The 19,859-nt window shown below is 41.6% G+C and overlaps 2 protein-coding genes across 6 annotated transcripts in view; both read left to right on the top strand.

Annotated features, from left to right (window-relative positions):
• Nucleotides 1–3,927, top strand: part of glis1a (GLIS family zinc finger 1a) — a 29,989-nt gene extending 26,062 nt beyond the window's left edge. For all 4 annotated transcript variants that reach the window (XM_080779243.1, XM_080779245.1, XM_080779244.1 and 1 more), the window contains 3 exons: nucleotides 1,461–1,612; nucleotides 1,862–1,987; nucleotides 2,907–3,927. In XM_080779243.1, the coding sequence (XP_080635369.1) occupies nucleotides 1,461–1,612; nucleotides 1,862–1,987; nucleotides 2,907–3,052 (424 nt within the window). In that variant the 3' untranslated portion in view covers nucleotides 3,053–3,927. The remainder of the gene's footprint in view (nucleotides 1–1,460; nucleotides 1,613–1,861; nucleotides 1,988–2,906) is intronic.
• Nucleotides 3,928–9,035: 5,108 nt separating this feature from the next.
• LOC308325174 (uncharacterized protein) lies at nucleotides 9,036–16,175 on the top strand. Of its 2 annotated transcripts, XM_080777596.1 has the most exons (3): nucleotides 9,036–9,193; nucleotides 12,500–12,600; nucleotides 12,976–16,175. In XM_080777596.1, the coding sequence occupies exons 2-3, from the start codon at nucleotides 12,591–12,593 to the stop codon at nucleotides 14,214–14,216; spliced, it is 1,251 nt and encodes a 416-aa protein (XP_080633722.1). In that variant the 5' UTR covers nucleotides 9,036–9,193; nucleotides 12,500–12,590; the 3' UTR covers nucleotides 14,217–16,175. The 2 variants fall into 2 exon arrangements, with proteins under 2 accessions (XP_080633722.1, XP_080633721.1); XM_080777595.1 differs by lacking the exon at nucleotides 12,500–12,600.
• Nucleotides 16,176–19,859: the final 3,684 nt, after the last annotated feature.

Here is a 19,859-nt window from a genome sequence, read left to right as displayed (position 1 = left end):
TCAGGCCCTGGCCCACATGAAATGCTGAGTGCAAACTCTTTGAAGGAACAGAGGGGGGGCTTTCAAATACCATACGGGGGTTTTAAGCTGCCTATCTCCTCGGAGAGAGATTCCATTTGTGAACTTTTTTTTCCTCGTCTTCGACTTGGCTACCCTGACTCACTCGTTTCCATGTTGAGTCAGGACACTGTTTGCGCACAGTCAGCACATTCTTTCAGCGTGGCGATGGATACGACTCCCTACACAGAACGCCTGTATACCCTCCCCACAATAGAAACTATTCCACTATAAGTTGAAGTTTGTTTTTAATTGTGTGTGTGTGTGTGTGTGTGTGTGTGTGTGTGTGTGTGTGTGTGTGTGTGTGTGTGTGTGTGTGTGTGTGTCTGGTAACACTTGTGATCTCCAGGAAGAATAGCACTCCCCTAGATGCCAGCTGATGAGCATCCAACAAAAACAACCTCACTGTTACCTCATTTCCAGCTTACGATTTTTAATACTTGGAAATGGAGTGTGCGTGCGTGTGTGCGTGTGTGTGGACCCAGAAAGAGAAATTAAGCTTCTGGGAATTCTCTATAATACATAGATTATATACAGTATGAGTATTACAGTGTTACAGCATTTTGGCATGTATATGGCATATGCTGTATTCCTGATCATGATGTCTGCGATGATTATGTATATTTTTTGTCACGTGAACAGCTGTTTTTTTCTCACACTGCCAAGAGCTGGGCGATATCTTTTAACATTTATTACATGACTTGCTTGAATACTTGATTCTGATTGGTCAATCACGGAATGAGCACCTAGCTCATATCAATCTGAGTTGCTTGATTTTTGCTGTATCCCAACATAGTGGCCAATGGCCATGTCAACAAACACAAAATGTAATTTCATTGGACGCACCTGGCATAAATTAATGGACTACTTTCATTGCCGAAAGCAATGAAATCCTTTTTAAACCAATCAAATAATTTAGTTGTTACTCTAGTCTTGGTCAATGTATTCATTTATTTATAAAGTACCTGTGTAATTAGCGGGATAATCAACGGGGAGCAAGTCATTCTTGATAAATAAACCGCTTCATGGTGATAAAGACCTAATCACTCTGTCAGGGTTTATTTCTCAATAATGACTGGCTCGCTGTTGATTATCCCTTGCGTAATAACCAACTCCCTGTCGATTACCCCTTGCATAATATCAAAAGCGCAATATGAGCTTTCATCTGGGACTTTGGTTATTGTAATATCAAGATATAACTTAAATGTGTTCTGTTCCTGGTCTTAAAAGGCTGCATCATAGACTGTTCCTACTCTCAACCTGTTTGGACATTATATCCACATTACTAAAGGATAATACAAAAGTTCAGGCTTTTGAATATCTCAGGAAAGCACAGCCCTAATATTACCCTTGTGTTTGTTTAGGTGTTTAAATAGATTAACTTAACCTTTACGTTGCTATAGGGATATACAAGCATCGTCTTTCATGCCCACTGATGGAAGCCCAGTGAGGACTTCAGTGGACTATCCTGCTCTGCCAGACAGACCAGACATCATACGAATGCATGGCTTCCACAGGATCTACAACCAACAGGAACTTCTCTCAGAACAGCAAGGTAAATAAACCATCAAAGAGCTTGTCAATGTTACTGGCCTCGCAGGATGTTCATATGGGCATTTGCTGTTTTGTTTTTTAGCATTTCATTGTTAATTCACCGGTTGAAGATGACACGTTATGAATGCAATAAGTTATGTTATGATGATCTCACAGCTGTTTGTTGTGTTGTTGTTTTCCACCTCATACACCTAATTTCCCCTGTTTTATTTACGTATATTTGTTCTCTTATGCATTCTTCTCCGGTAAGGCTGTCTGTATGGAGATGGGAAAATGGAACAAACAATAAGTGACGGAGGCTTTGAGACGGCCAACTATCTCACAAACCCCTGCACTTCACACTCTGCAGCTCAGTCTGCAGTAGATCAGATGAAAGGTTTGTATGTGGGGTCCATCCTCAACACTAAACAACTTACAGTGATTATTATTGTTGTTATTAATATTATTATCTTAAACCTTGACTCTTAACCTTTTCAACACAAATGTTAAATATGGAATGTCGTGATTTCCCCCCACTAAAACATGAGCATCGGGTACTATTATTAGAATTATGTTTTTAAGTGACCACACATGCCAGTTCATTAAGTATGCCTGGGATGATATTGTGATGTCACTAACATGGTATATTTTGAATGGCCTTTTGACTCAAAGGCTTTCAGCTTTCAGGAAGAAACCAAAAATACACAGGGAAGACATATTTCAATATTCTAATATAATATGGGGACATTAAGGGTCTATTAGAATTAGAGAAATGTTAACTCCATAGACATCTTCTTTTTTCTGTTTTACAAATAAATAAATAAATAAATAATATATATATATTTTGTAATGCTGATGTCCCATTAGCCAAGAATTATAATAATAAAAAAAGATTGTACAAAACGGGCCACTCCTGAAAACTTTGGAAGCCAATCTTAGCCAGTCAGGATGGAATATGAGAAATCAAACAGACCCGGCCTGATCACATGACTATAGAGATCATGGGTACCGATTTGTGTGAGATTTGGATAAAGTCTGATGGATTAATATAAAAAGGTCGGCCACCTGGTGGCGCTATAAAAAGCAGATGTGAAAAATGTAGGTCAAGGATTTTCCTTGGGCTCTAGACTCTAGTCTAGAGACTCTCTAGAGAGTGTGCATACAAAGCAATAATGTAAGTATACTGTACAAGTAAAAACAAGTATGGCATTTGGGCATATTGCCCCAAAAGCAATATGCATTTTTTTGGTTTGTTTTTTACTTAACAGCTTTGGGGGGAAAGCTGTTTTAAGTCTTCTCTTTTTGTCTCTTCTCAGGGTTTGACTTGTTGCAGGACCTCCAGGGTCAGGCTGGGGGTGGGGGCTATTCCACCTCTCCCTGCCCAGATGACAGCTTCCTCTTCCAGGCAGGAGGGGTAGACCGCTGCCTCAGCCAGATCTATTCCATATACCTGGACTCATGATGATGCAAAGCCCAGTGGGTCTGACCAGAACACAGACATACACCAAAAAGCAAGCTTTTGAGGGGACTAACACAAAGTGACAGATATGCATTATAGTGACTAGAAGCTCAAACCCAGCATTGGATCATAACAACCAACAACAGCCTCGTGATCATTCAAACTTTTGCCCTTAAACAAGATGCCGAACCGCAATTGACTCACTACTTGGTTAGACTGGTCAGCTAAGTACCGTACATAAAATTAAATGGACAGAAATTATAGACTTTGGAACAAGAGAAGTGCAGCCTCTGTTTCTGGAATGACTACTCTCTGTACAATACTAGTGCCAGTGATACAGCATGCATGGATCACACTTGAGGTTAATAAACTGCCCAAAATAATCAAAATCAAATTGTACCTCTATTAGTTCTTCTGGATATGGACTGAGCCTGAGTTGGATGGGGTACAGAGGCCCTGACCGAAGCTTCATGGAGACCTGCCCAAGTAGCACATCATTTATACTGGCAAACAAACAGACATCTACACAGTTACCAGACATGTGCCGTTATTTTTTGTTCTTTTCTTTCTATTGCTTTCGCCTTGTTGTTGTTGCATGCACACTGCATTTACATGTTTGTTGTCTCGTCTGTAGCAGCATCTTCCTAAGAATTTGTAATTTTTGTATATTTTTTATTACAAGAGAGTGAGGTGTGCATTGTTTACAAGTATTGTTTGTGCACTCTTTTCTGTTTTTATCAGAGACAGTTAGAAAATGACCAACCAGAAATGTTTACATTGATTCTGTAGCCAAAGAGAATCAGATATTTCATATTTCTTTTAACGTATACTGTATAAGGCATAAACAAATAAACAGCAATTGTGTATGTTCTTATGAATCCTAAATGTTAATTATTGTATAGTGTATACTAACAATTCATTGCTTTATGATTAGGCTATGTGGCAGATGTGCTTCCCTATTCAGACCTCTAATGTTCTTTCCAATACTGCCATCTAGTGGCAGTAGGGTTAAAACAATATCATTACTGTAGTCCTACATGCTTTTGCAAGGGTTGAACATCTCACAAATTGCAACAGAAAATCTTGAACATTTGTATTCCTCATTAAAATATCCCAAATAACTTATAAAAAGTATTTTTCAAAGGTGTTTCTTAACCACACCCTGTACCACTTTATTTCATACTAAATAATACCGTATTTATTATTTTATATAGTATTATTGCATACACACGGTAAGTAAAACTGCCACTTATACATGTAAATGTTGGCATTGATAGACATGAATTTTAAATATTTGTTGTTTACATAAAACTTTAAATAGCCCTTTTTATATAACATTTGTCAACGCTAATCAACATGTTGGTGCTTATGACCATAACCATAAACATTTTTACACTTTTAAGTAAAAATGACATTGCTTTTCATCATCAGTGTAAGTTCTCTGGCTCATCATCGTCATCATCATCATCATCACATGCAGCCTGGTATGGATCCTTAGTGATTGCTACATGCAACAGAGAGTTCAATATCATGTCTTTTATGTGCACCATGCTGCAGTGTGTCTTGGATTAGCGTCTGATGACCTGGTGGAGTTCCAGTTGCACTAGTAAGTCAGTTTGGACAGATACACTTCCCCATCACTCCTTTTCCATCCTCGTTGTTACAGCAGGAAGCTGGTGGATGCCCCACTCCAGGTAGGGAATGAATGAGGCATATAATACCCCAAGTACATTGTGGTTTTGTTCTTCTTGAGTGTGGCGAGGATGTTGGATTTTGCCGTACTGCTGTGTTGTTAGTTGTGACTAGTAGCCTACTACCGGTCAATGTTCTCACCTATTGACCTATGGTCATGAAATGTGGTTCTTGACCAAAAGAACAAGATCACAAATACTAGTGGAAATGAATGCACCTTGTTCTCAATGAACCCATACAACTGTGTGGCCAGGATAATCCTCAAGATTGCAGATGACAGGCATCACATAAAGGATAAACCCAATGATCATGGATTTCATTACCCGCCAGCAGAGGACTCACACCTCCCTCACCCCTCATGATGAACAATGTACATGGACACTGTGGCGAGGAAGGCTAGGCAGGGACTGTAGAAAAGAGTCATCTAGTCCCCCTTTTCTCATGGATGGGATCCACCCCCCTCACCTGCTCCTACTCATTGCCAATCACCAATCACTGCTGTCCTCACTCAACTCATTGGTGGCCTGGTATATAATGCTGCCTGTTCTCACAGTCCCTGTTTGGAAGCAGCAGCAGTAGCAACCAGCTGAGAGCCCTCTGCTCTGGAGTCTCAGCAGGCCACGGTTATGCGTCACTGAAGGAGCCTAGTTCCAGCCCAAAGATCCCGCCCACTCTCTGAGTGGACTGCATCTCTTGATGCTTCAAGAAAGCTACAGTCTGATAATCAGGCTATCACTGAAGTGAGTTCAATTAAATTCATGAATGCATATGTTGTACTTTATTGGGCTTGTGATGGAGATAATGACTATTATAGCTACTTGCTTGCCTTGAAGCTTATAGTATAGATGTGTTTGTAGTTACTTGCTTGCCTTGAAGCTTATAGTATAGATGTGTTTGTGTTTGTGTAATGCAAATGCACATGTGCATCTAGTCAGCAAGGGGGAGGGTTGCTGACTAGATGACTCTTCCTGTTCCACCTCATACAACAGATACATTTCAAAATAGCTTTTACCACCTTCTACTGCTACCACTCAGAGCATTCTGAGGGCTGTCGCCGTTTGGTACAGGAATGGCTCTTCCCGTGTCCATGGAAGGTGTGTTCAGATAGGAATGAACTGTCTTCCCTGCAGGACTCATACCTCAGAAGGTGTTTGAGCTAAATAATTTTAAAGGACTCACACCAGCACTGGACTATTTGTGCCACTGCAGTTCAGGCAAATTCCGGTATTCCCTTTTAGAGATTTATTGTAAAATGCCTGACTGCCTGTGTTATCTATTACAACGTTACTACAGAGAGACAGTTTTGTTTCCCCTCAGGCTATCGGAGCCAATGACCAAACTGCCATGTCAAATGCCTTTCATCTGTAAATACTCGCTCACAATTCTCTGGCACATACCGGTAATTAATTGTATGTATTTGGATTGTATATCTTGTTCAGAATTGCTACACTTCAGCACATGCAGTAATATTGAATGCTTTTGCACTATTTATATACTTTTAGCATTTAGCCTTCTGCTGAACACATCAGGTTATAAAAACTTCTCAACACTTTAAACTCTGTACACACTGACACACACTTTACACTCTTGATGCACTTTACTGATCTTGATATCACTTAATTAGTTATTGCTGCTTGTAGTTTGTACTTGATTTTTTTATCAGCCCTGGTCAAAGCTACCTGTGTGTGGTCAGGGAGGTCACCGAGGTAGACCACACAGCAGTTCTGAGGGACCCTGGCCAGGACTCTCTCCGTTAACTGCTTGAAGGTAGCGGGGGCGTTTCAGAGGCCTTGGGCTCAGCCTCAGGAGATTGCTATATCTGCACTGCGGAGGTCCACCGAGCTGAACCAGCTGGAGTGATGTGGTCCAGTGCATCATCAATGAGGGGAAGCGGGTAGGAATCCTTATGGGTCACAAAGTTTAGCTGCCAGTAATCCACTCCATTTATTGTCCTATTCATGCACAAGAAAGCGGTCGGGGCTGTTGGAGGGTTCAATGATCTCCTGCTGCTGCCATTGCCCACACCTTCTGTTATGCTGTTGCACTTTTTTGCTACGGGCAGTTGCCATGGGCGAAGACAGATGAGGTGATTATCTCTGGTGTGTCTATCTCATGTTGGACCAATGTGGTCCAGCAGGTACAGTCCTTGTTCTGGGCAGATATCCACGATGGATGGATGGGTGGGTGGGTGGGTGGATGATAGACAGATAGATAGATAGATAGGTTTGGAGTGACCATTTTGCCCTGCATCTGGGTGGCTCACTCTGATGGCACAGTGGAGAAGGTGCGTCAAGTTAATGTTCAGTATAGGAAGGCAGAATAGATTCTATACAGGACAGCAGTTCCATCACTGTGACGCCCTTCTGTCGTTTAACCACGATGATAGAAGAGTATGCCCTCTGAACGAGTGGGGATTGTACTTTCTTTGGTCTCTGACTCTGAGTCCACGCTATTCGTGTGACTCACATGTGGTGTGGCCTATTGTCATGGAGCACCTTATCCTCCACCCACTCTGCTCGCATGTTGGCATGAGCAGTTTAATCCCGGCTGGTGCATGGCATAATTATATAGCCCATTCTACAGCATGGGCTCAACGTGTTCTGTTTCTTGTAGATGTAGCCTATAGTGGTGTGACAATGTATAAGCTTGTAGATATAGGCTATTGTGCAAGACACCGGTACGCAACTAGCCTATAAGATTTATTCTCGTAGATGCATTGTATCGATTCCGACATAGATTGAAAATGTCAGAATCGATAAAATACATCTATGAGAGTCTACATCTTAGGCTAGTACGCAACTAGCCTTAATATAACTCAGGCAGCTAATGTTTAAGATTTCTTTCATTTTGTTATCAAATCAAATCACAATAAAACATGTTAACATCATGAATGAAATAAAATAAAGAAAACAAAACATATAAAAATAGCACATAACAGCAAAAGAAAGGAACACAAAAACAAACAACAAACAATCCCACCCACCCCTCTCCCCGGGACCAAAGATGTCACAAAATGTCAGGACTCCTACCACTGTGCAATAGGGAAAAATAAATAAATAATAATAATGACTAAATCATGTCCTTAACCATATCTGCAATATCAGACCAAATATCAATGTTTTCTTCTTTCGCTCCGTGCAATCTTGCTGTTGACAATTCCATATAGATGATATCTAGAAAGGTCAAAGCCCATTGGCGAAACGTCAATGTATGAGGTTGTTTCCAGTGCGAAGCAACCATCTTCTTTGCGGCCGTTACGCCATGTTTAAGATTTCTTATGGACATGCACTAGCCAACTGCTTACATTATGGTACATCCAACTCCAGTTCACATGTCAAACATATAGTTCCAGAGTTTCCTGTTCGTTGATTGATTGTGGACAATACTGAAATCTTTGTGTGGACAATCTTTTATTTTATTTTTTACATGGCAATGGAACATTTTGGCATCACAGACTTTATGCAGAAATTGTATTTCTCTGGACTTTTGGTATCAATTACATATTTAATAGAACAGTTGAAATGTAATTTGTCCAGGGTCATGACTTGGGTATTTGAATGCCTCTACTACAAGTAGGCTATATAGCTAAAAGCCTGTGGCCTACTTTATTCCTGTGGTGTGGTGTGAATGGTTCTGATTAACAGAAATATAAGTAATCTTCAATTCCCACTGTAACCATTACACTAAGAAAGCTCTACTAAAATTGTGGGGAATTCCCACTATTTAAGTAAGGCTATCTTTATCTTATCTATAATGGTTACAGCAGTTCATCCAAAAAGGCCAACAGTGCCTCCAAGGTTATTATTTATAGTGGAAAAGTGGCTTTGGAAATCAAATGTAGACTAATTTATTATCAATGATGCTTTATAATTTAAAATTTTAATATGATCATGGATGTAGACCTACCTATTTAAGTAGGCTCGACACTGTATAAACATACTACGACATTAAACCTGCATGCACTTGTGGTATTATTAGCCACCAGAGCGCGCACTATACCATTAAAGTGGTAGTAAGATACTGGCTCTTATCTATGGCTTCTATCTGCGCTTCTACACTTCTACTACTTTTTATTGGAACAAATCATAGTCATAGAGACACTGCGCAATGTGCGCATCTAAATTTCAATCGCTGATGATGAACAATACACACGCACGCGACGCGGCATTGATTGAGCGCACGCACGCGTGCCGAGTCCGACACAAACACGGGAAGCTGAATTTCCACATTCCGCTTGGAGTTTAGCAGTCAGTCAGTGGAGGGAGCGACACACCCAGCCTGATCCAGTAAAGGTTAAACAGCAGGCTATAAGCTCTCTGTGATGCGGAGAGGAGAGGTCCCCGACTCCCCGTTGCACTGAACCTGTCCGTGGAAAACGAATGAACCCTTCAGCTGCCCATGAGGGCAGCAACACATAGGGAAAGCAACAGGTTGCAGCCATGGCATTCAAAGGTAAGGGAAGTCCTTCCGATTTTATAACGACTTAAACAACTGCTCACATAAATCACAGTCAAGTAATTTTGTTTTACAATCCATTATTTTTATATTCTTTATTGTCCATTGCAACAATTTCAAAATGTAGTTTAGAAGTTATTGACAATTTATGAATCGTTATAATAATATAGCCTATCCTTTATTATAAATTATAATGTAGTTGTATTAATATTGAATAATGAATTAATATAATAAATAATAAGTGTGTGTGTGTGTGTGTGTGTGTGTGTGTGTGTGTGTGTGTGTGTGTGTGTGTGTGTGTGTGTGTGTGTGTGTGTGTGTGTGCGCGCGCTCTGCTTTAAAGTGTTCTAATATCCTGATGTGGAGTATCTTACATACATTTTTTAAAATGCAGATTTAAACGTAGCAATGTAAAGGTTCGATAGAAAAGCAGGCCGTTATCTTTGGGGAAAGTCTCAGGGAGGATGTAAGCAACTCACATCGTTACACAGTGAGGTCATTTTTTGGTGCTCCAGCCTCCAGAATTAAACCATGCTCCTCTCTCTGGTTGTACACTCCTGAGACATTCCCGAGAATGATCCCTATGTTTACATAATACATACGGAACAGTAACACTGGTAAGTGGACCACGCTACAAATTAAAGAGTCATCGCCTCACACTAATATACACAGTAACATCCTCAGTATTCATGCATCTCTGAGAGTGTACAGGTCTGTTTGATTGCATTTTCACACTCAGACTTACGAATATAATACACGCACACGCCCACACACACACACACACACACACACACACACACACACAGGATCAGGATTCTATTGTGATGGCTGTTTCTTGAAGACTGAAGTCTGTCATGGTAGTAGATCCCTGACCTTTGGCTCCAGACTCTATAAGTAAATAGGCCTATCATATAGAATCAATGGTTGACCTGACTTCCACCAAAAAACAAAAGCATGGCTAATTGTCTTGTTTAATCTTATCAAGCTAGTTGCCTAGTTGTCAAACCTTCAGACTGTGATTGTGTTCCCAAGCAAGATATAATCGTTTCAGCTATGTTTAAGTACTCCTTCAGTGATTTAGATCTACAAGGCAAACTCACAACACGTTGCAACACATCACATTGTGAGGTTGTAGAATGAAGATCATGTTCTATTTTCACTGAATGTTGCCTATTTTTCGCCGCAAGTTCTCCTATTATGACAAGCATGCCCACTTGCCCAGGAATTGCGATACTAGGGTTTGTGATTGGTGAATGCACTGTAGTGAATAACACAACATCCTGGAAAATTTGAAGAAAAACACAAACGTAACCACACATATTGCCTAATGCAGTATTACTCAATGCAGTTGTGTCAAACTACTTTTCTGTGCCTTTTCACAGTGACACAAAGCTTTGAATATATAACTACTGATAGCTATCTTTTTTGAACAAGGCAAAGAGCCATGTGCGATGCAAATGACTTTGGAGATAATATCCTGCACATGGACAATAGCCACCCCAGACACCAGTTCATAATGTAAAATCATTCTGCCTGCCTGCAGGGACATATACAGTATAGTGAATAAACAAGCGAATGTATGGTTGCAGTGGAACACACACACACACACACACACACACACACACACACACACACACACACACACACACACACACACACACACACACACACCATTATCTCAAAGTGATGAACAAACATGTGATTTCTTTCTTTCTTATGCAACCTCTTTTGCTTATTTGTTTCTGTGCGCTTTGTTAGTGCTTTATTATGGGCATAAAAGGGCATACTGTATAATGGGTACTCTGACAACGGTAACAACGAGTACAACAGGTATTGCATCGTTCCAAACTTAACAATGGTGGTTAACTAATTGTAATGCTAATGGTGTGTGAGGAGAGCTGAAACGTGGATAAAAAACTCGGAAATAAGTAGACACAAAATACAGTTTATGACCTGTAGTCACGCTCTGCCTCAAGTCAATTTATTACAATATTTATTCTTGTGAGTGTTATGCTTCACCTTGATCAGTACGAGATGAAATTAGAGAGCTCTTTGTATTGAAATGAGGTCTCAAAACAATATAATGTACAGTATCTAATCCAGTGGAGGTGCGTTTTATTGTTCATGGTTTTATTATTTCTTTCTTTCTTTGTTTATTCTGAAATTGAGATGCTGGCACGCTGCTATGACCAAATTAGGGTTTTATTCTCTCTTTTATTTTGCCTGCACAGTTGACTGTTTTATCTCATACTGTGATTTTGTGAATACAGCCATTTTCACATTATGTTTGTTAGTTCTCTGTCTTCCAACATGGCTGCCTGTAACATAGCAACCCTTGTTTCTTTAAACGGCATTGAAAGAGACAGCGCGGTTGCTATCTGTTTTTACATCTGGAGACTCCCTTCCAGGACAGGCTAAGTTCAAACGCACCTCCTGCAGGAGACTTGGCTCAGATCTGAACCCATGTGATTTGGTGTTGCGACCACATGCCCTTTCTGACGTTGACCCAGAGCAAAAACATAAGAGTGTCTTTCTTTGTTACTGGATCTTGTAAAGAAGTCACAGTAACATTAATATTATTTCCCTGTGTTTACCAATCATCACTCCACAGAAATTCACCATTTTCTTTAAGAAGTGGTTAGCCAGGTTACAGGCAGCCATACTTGAAGAAACTACATAAGCATTCCGTGCTTTGATTGATAAAATGCAGTTGGGGCATCAATTGTGGAATTTTGAAAAACTACTGTGTCCCAGCATGCATCTACCTCCAGCTGACTAGGGTGCTCCTGTTTTAACCCCACCAAATGGAGTATCTGTGTGTTGTTGGGGTGTTAGCACATTCCATCCTTCTCACTGTGGAGCCGCTTTCCACTTCTATTGTGAAGGGTGAGGAAGTGTGATGTCACTGGCAAACACAGGCACCGCTCCCCCTCCCCCCCCCCCAGTCTCTCTCTCCCTCTCTCTCTCTCTCTCTCTCTCTCCCCCCTTTCTCATCCTCTCACGCTTCCTGTCTGATTCATATGAAAGTGACCCTGTGTTGAAAATGCTAATATCTTCACATAGCATCCCAAAGACCATGCAGGAAGTTTGCTGCAAGTAACGAGTGACGTGTATCTGCCTGTATTTATATAAGTCTGTTAAAACTGTATATTTAAAGCTCTCATCCTTACTCCTGCGTTGCTTCATGTGGCTCCAAGACTGCATAGTATATCTGTATGTTACATGCTTTATAGTAATTGTAAATACATTATTTTCTGGCACGCCAAAGTCATCGCACCTGTTTCCTCTCTCATATCCTGCTAGTATGAAGGTCTGAGGTGGACTCTTGCTCCCCAGTCATCTGCATTACCATGGCAACGTCCGTGCTAATCACAACAACCAGGAGTCCTTAGAGATGTTGCTAGGTACCAGGCCCCTTCTACGTCTCTGTGGGACTGTATGGAGAACGTCCACAAAGACTGGTGTGTGTGTGTGTGTGTGTGTGCGCGCGTGTGTTGTGTGTGCGTGCGTGTGTGTGTGTGTGGTATTTTTATACAGTATGTGTGCATATGCTAGTCTATGGGGTTCACTGTTGGTCTGTGTGTACTATGTATGCAGGCTTGTGCATCACCATCAGAACAGCAGATGAGAAAGAGTGAGGAAAAATAAAACTCGTCAAACTAAAGACTAATAGAGAAGCTGAGATTGATGAACTGTATTCCGATGACTTTCAAATTCTCTCCTTTGTAATGAAGTCTCACAGTCTAACTTGTCTTGTGTTCTGTTCTGTTCTGTTTCAGAGATTGTCTGCTATTGGGGTGTCCTGTTGCATTTCATGTTGCTGGTAAATAATGGAATTGTGGATGGATGCCTGTGTCCTGAAGCCACCATTTTGGACCAGTTTCCCTCAGAGCTGCCCACAGAGACTTGCTGCTTGAACTACTCTGGTTCCACGTTTGGCCGCTTGCCTTGGCCCGTGTTTACCAATGAGACAACCATAGAAATCTTGGATCTGTCCCATTGTAACATCAGTCACGTTGACATCATTGGCACCGGAATATCTGTTGTGAGAGAGGTCTACCTGAGTCACAATGGATTGACCACACTGCCAGGGGGATTCCTGACCAGCCAGACTAGCCTGAGGCTGCTGGACCTGGGCATGAACCTGCTGCAAGAGCTCCCTCAGGGCTTCCTTCAGAGCGCTGACCGCCTCCAGGAGCTACGCCTACAGGGGAATCATCTGCGCTCTCTCCCAAGCTCTCTGCTCCAGAAGCCAGACCTGCTGAAGCTAGAGCTGGATGGTAACCCCTGGGTCTGCTCCTGTTTTCTGATGGAGAGCCTGCAAGCAGGGTTTCATGACAATAGGACCACCAGCCTACAGGATCTAGTTGGGAACCTGACCTGCGCGTCTCCCAGGAAATTGGCGGGCCGGATGGTGTGGTCAGTGAGTATAAGCGACGTGTGCCGCCCGCCTGGCCTCACCGCGCTCTTCATCCTCCTCCCCCTCCTCATCCTCTCAACCCTGGTACTCTGCTGGTGCTGTGGGAGGAAGAGGAAGAAGAAGGAGACGCCGGCCTTCAGCACCTCCAAGAAGAAGCCCTCCACCTCCAACTGCAATGGCCAGAAGCACCGTTCCAAGCAGAAGCCTGCGCCCAGAGGGTCACCTGTCAAACCCGCAGACGTCGGACGCGAGGGGATCCTGAAGAACCAGCTCCTGCTACGCCCGGCCTCCACCCTCCTGGGCAGCACCAGAGACATTTATGAGGAGGTGGAGATTAAGCTGGGCTCAGTGGAGTCACTTACCCATGCCTCCTCCTCCGCCCGCGGCTCCACCCCATCAGAAGTGAGGCAGGGCCCCCATGGCATGGAGACAGGCAGCAGGGCGGAGCTGGACACAGTGAGCGTGACAGAGGTGATGAAAGACTCCTCTGACAGGGAGAAGGCCTACATGACCCAGTCCACTGAATACTACAGCCTTGTGCCTGCCATCGACCTGGACGACTCTGACCATGCCGATTACGAGAGTGTCGACCTCTCGTGACACTAGCGTGTGTGTGCTCGTGCGTATGTGTGCGTGTGTGTGTGTGCATGCATGCTTGTGCGTATGTGCGTGTGTGTGTGTGTGTGTGCATGTGTGTGTGATAGATAGACGAAGAGACAGTGAGTTATCTGTTGTCACACACAGACAGTCTGGTCAGAACACTGTTGTATCACAATGTAAGAGGAAGTGATATAATCCCAAGCTTTTCCTGTGGGACCTGAGGAGCGCTGTTGCTGTTTGAAAGGGAGGCCCACTTTTACTCTTGTACTGACTAACCATGTAAAGACTTACATTTCACTGCAAATACAGACCTTTTGAACAGTGACTTTTGACAAAGGTTTACACAAAGACATTCATAATGACTCCATCGTAATACACCAAAGACTATTATTCTATTCAGAAGGACACACGTACATGTGTTTGACAGAGCTCCTGCCATCTGCATTGCTTCCTCTTGCCACACCCAAGTAAAACGGACATGTGTAGTACATACAGTCCAGTACTAGTTTTACCAGTTACATATGATTTTCCACACTTGATGCACTGGAGATTAATATAATGTACCGTAACGACTTTCAAAATGGTGTTGCTATTTTTAACTTGTCATTAAGGGTAAAACTTTTCAAAGATTTCAAAAGAGATTGTGAAAATATAGAAAAGCTCACATCACATCACATTTTCCACTGTTTGCTTATGATGTAGCTCAAGTGGTTAAGGCTACGCCACTAATCGGTGCTAAACAGTGATTAATCAAGCTACAATCGCTACTATTAATTGTATGTTTGATTTTGATTTGATTTATTTGATATATTCATGATACAATTCATAGGAGAGCAGTACAGAATTATCAGGATTGCACAAAAAGTCTGAGGACTTATTTCTACTTATGTCTACTTTACACATGTAAAAGTAGACATGAGAGGGAAATGCTGACTTTCTGCCACTCCACTTGCTACAATCCACACTTGCACACTAAAGTCCTCGCTCAGTGTTAAATTAACACTGAGGCTTCTTGGAAAATGCTTGGAAAAATGGCAGGATCAAAATGCTGGTAAAATGCTGGTGTTAGATAGTGATCTGTGTGCTGTGGCATGATTCAGGCTGGCTCAGTAAACTGAGCTACAGAGGGCCACTGTGTTAAGGTGCTAAGCATAATGACAGTGCTGGGGAACTACACAAAAGGATAACTAGTTGCACTAAATATTGGGGTCAACAACAAGGTGCAGAATGTACAGACACTATTGTTGTTAGGAGGTGGAAACTAGATTGAATGTTCACTCTCACCGATTCTGGTTTAGTGTTTTAATTGAACGTTGTACAATAAGAAAGAGAGAGGACAGGAAGATGGGAGGGGAACTTCCTGAAAAACAACAACAACTTGTTTTCATCACCTTTCTCTATATATAGGCCTATTGTAAGATTTTAATGTATTTCAAATTATAAAAGTTTTGGTCAAAACACTTCGGCAGATGTAGCAGAACTTGACAATGACTCATGCTAATTTGTTTTATAAATCTGGGAAACCTTTGCACTGTGGTAAGATATAGGCTACTATGACCTATCAGCCTATTTGGAGGAGCACAAGAGAGGCTCAAGAATTTATGGCATAGACATTTTGTTATACAGTAAACATTAACACTTTCAATGACAAGCTATTACAGGTCATGTCAGTAGATGATTGTTGCGTTAACTTTCAAAATGGGACTACTGCTACCCAGAGGCACTGATATTTATCCATGTTGACAAGTGTATTTTGTTGATACTGCTTTTTTGGTCCACCATGCATTTCATTGTTTTTTGTCATGCTTTTGGGAGAAAAATAAATATTATTTTCAAATCTTTGCTTCCCAAGACTTTGGTGTTGATGATAACAACACACACTGGCAAGTTAATGGCACATCAAGTAGGCCAAGATATGTCATAGGCCACCATAAAGGCAGCTAAAGTAACATTGAAGATTTTAATGTGCATTACTACTGTCTGCTATTCAATTAAAATATTCTACAGATATGTATGTTCTGTCTCTCTAATGACCTTCAGGCATGAGTGAAAAGTTTCAGTAAGACAGTGAAAGGATTGTATTTGAATACTGTATGTCTTGAGGACAGAAAGCTATATTATTATAAGCTACGTAACTGTTCCCATGGGAATAGTGTCTTGCTCTTTTTTATCTGAGCGTCCTTTGTGGCCCCTCAGTTTGCTCTGCCCCTACAATGACCTAAGGCCTCAGCTACCTGAAATCCCGTTTCTACCCAGCTCTAATTACACTCACAGTGGGAGGTTGTAATTATGGCGTTGGGTTACTCAAACGATCAGCATGGAACCTACACCCTCCTCTCTGGTTCTCAGAGGTCTTAGCCCCAATCAGTGGATCCTTTGGCTGAAGCCAGGAAATGACTTGGCAGAAGTGGTCGGGGTCTCCTCGGAAGCCTGTGTGCGAGATGTATTTGATCTAGAGCAAGATCACAGAGCAGCCATTGTCCTTAGGTCTGATACAGAGGACATCAGTTCCCAAATGAAAGTGGGATAGTACCCTCACCTTGTTGAATGAATGTAGCAGTGAATAGTTGTCCATCTTAAAGTAATGATATTAACCTTAAAAACACAAAACATCATTTTTAAAATCAAATATGAATATAATGACTTAATTATACTCCTCACACCAAAGAAGGTATAGGCTATCTACGGTGTGTAGGCCTATATGAGTCTATACATTAAGTTATGATTATTGATGAAACAGTTGACAAAAACGAATCGATTTGATCAATAATTGAGTGCCACAGACGAAAAACAGTCTAAGTCCAAATTTCATTCTGACCCCTCCACGAAAAGGCCTAGTTGTCCTGACCCCTTGCCTTATCTATCATTTATACATTATGGATTAATAGTGTGGACTGTTTTTCGTCTGTGGCATTCTTCATTTAATAAAATGTTTATTTATAGAAAGTCTGGTCACCATTGTTGCATCATCGATTTGTTAATCGATATATTACAAAAAGTATATTAATTGATTGAATAATCAAAAATAAAAAAATAAATCGTAGCACAATTTGCAGGAAATTATGATTGCTATGATTAGTTTTCTAATTTTATTTTATCCTATGACCTTTTTGATTCATTTATGAGATAAAATAGCCTAGAGGTAGTATATTCCATGGTAGGCTGCTACTGTCAGAATTAAGGGGCTGCGCCGCCGCGGCCTGCGGCCAAGAGTAATGTTCTGAATTACAAGAGTGGCATCCAGTGGTAGGAATGGGAAGTGCAGCATGTCAGACGCTCTGAAAATGGGTAGTCTCTCGAGACAGACTGTGTGTTGTGTTGACCGAGGACGCTGTTTTCCCTTTGTTTTGCAGATTAATTGAAATGGTGGAACAAATCAATCAACACAGGTAGCTAATATATGTGATTGCGATATAATAAAACGTACACAGCATCTGCCTTATAGTTAGATGAGCATGATTTGGATTTGTATGCAACTAATGAGAGCAAGAGGGAAGTATAGGCCTAATAGTAGCCTAGTTAGTAGCAGGGCCATATAAGAAATATTATGTCTATGAGCAGGGCTGCCAACATTGGACTGTGTAAATCCAGGAGATTTCTTTGAGGGAAGCTGAGCAGGGGGTCTGGGGTCCTCCTAGATGTATTTCCTGTGTTAGCTGGTTCTGGTGAATTTGGGGAGTTTTTTGTAGCTCTAGCATAAGGACTTCCTTAACGCTATGGACCAGAACTAGGGAGTTTGATACTTTTATCAGGCTTGCTTAACTAGCATTGGAAAATAATGGGTACAGTTTCAGTCAGCCCCAAAGTTTTCTGGTAAAATTTGGGGCAAAATCCAGGTGACTGGCAATGCAGGAGACTCCTGCAGGATCCAGGAGTGTTGGTAGCCCCTGACTGGGCTCCAAGGAAGAACAGATTGCCCCATAAATATACTGTCGAGAGAGTAAACATAGCAGGAATAAAACGGTATGGAAAACAGAGCCTGATTTACAATATTGACTAGTGAAACGATGTGAAGAACAAATAAGTCAACTGAGCACATCAGCCAATGACAAAGGTTGAAGGTTGTGTGGAATGATTTAGATATGCATCAGACTGTCAGGTAGGTAGGTGTTTTGACACAATGAATGAGTCGTCGTGAGTCGTTATCAGTGTCACTGATCTATGATGAAACTGTAAACAGCAGTGTTCTGGACTACCATTTCCCAGTAAATTGCTTGAATTACAACTATCTTATTTTACAAGGTATGTTGGGGTTTTAGACAGTGAGTGCACAATGATAGAAATGTTTTTTTAATTATATGGTTAGAAAAAATCACACCCGTGTGAAGAGAGGGGCGCTCATCATGACGTAAAATAGACAGTAGGTCTTATTTGCTCAGACACTATGACGTAAAATTGTCCATTAATTGTCAATGGGAATTTAATGTTTGTGAAAGACAAAACATTTGCACACACAGCAAAAGTGCTAGCCTGTGTTCCAGCCCATTTTGCTGCGTTCCGCGGATCTGAAAATGTCACTTGAGTTGCGAAGTGACAGTTTCAGATCCGTGGAACGCAGCAAATCAGGCTGGAACCCAGGCTACAAAAAAAAAAGTATTTGAAATTGTAATTTAGTTTTATCACCTAAACCCTCTAGACTTAATTAAAACAGGGGCCCCAAGGTCTACTCTGTGAGTCTACTTGGACCACTTTTTGCCCTCCACACCAAATCTCTTCACCAAAAATAGCCCATCTACAAGCTCACTCACAGTCACAACACAACGTTGTGAGCTTGTAGATCTGCTAGTTTTGGTTAATGTTCCCACAGAATATGAATGCTCGTGTTCAAGTGGCAACCGATATTAGTGACCATAACCTATTTTCAACATGTACAGCTATCCATAATTCATTGTACTATCACTTATTATTATTATTACTAGACTGGTGCCCGGCTGCAGAGCACCGAGTCGGTAACGAAGTTGGATTTCCATGCCCCACCCAGCTATGCAATACCTGTTGTACCCGTGCCAGAGTACCCGTTCCACCCATCTGTCTGTGTCCCTTTTATGCCCATATATGGATATTTCTGTATCTGTCTCTCTGTGTCCCCTTGTTCCTATATATGGAGTTCTGTGTCAGGCATGCCCTGCTCTGGACAGGACAGGGGCCCTGTCCAGAGCTCGGGCCGAGGTCTTTTGTGGCGGTTGTCCAGAGCCCGGGCAGAGGCTTTTTGTGTCGGTTCTGGACAACCGTGCGTCCAACGGACTCGATACCCGGCACTGCATTCCCTGTGGGGGTGTGGAGTGGAACATGTGTGTCAGATTTGAGTCGGTGGGGCGAACGGTTCTCGAGTTACGTGCATTACAGATGTACACACGTACGTACAGACAGACGTACAGACAGAGACATGGTGCATTTATAGATAGATAGATTAGGTTATATCAAAACTTATGTTTCATAAATAAATAACGGGTTACCCTCAAACAAAAGTGTCAAAGACCTTGGATTCTATGAACAAAACCACAAGGCGTTTCCATAGGCGCTCAATTTGATTTGGTTCCCACACAATAAAGTTCACATGATGGATGATGACAGCACTACAGCACTACAGCACTATGATGACAGCACTACACTAAACTTTATAATGAGACGTAAGGGTGAGTC

This window comes from Protomyctophum bolini (genome assembly GCF_963924005.1).
Source record: "Protomyctophum bolini genome assembly, chromosome: 12".
NCBI classification, from domain to species: Eukaryota; Metazoa; Chordata; class Actinopteri; order Myctophiformes; family Myctophidae; genus Protomyctophum; species Protomyctophum bolini.
Note: the sequence above shows the minus strand (reverse complement) of the source record. Positions and strands in the feature narration are given on the sequence as shown.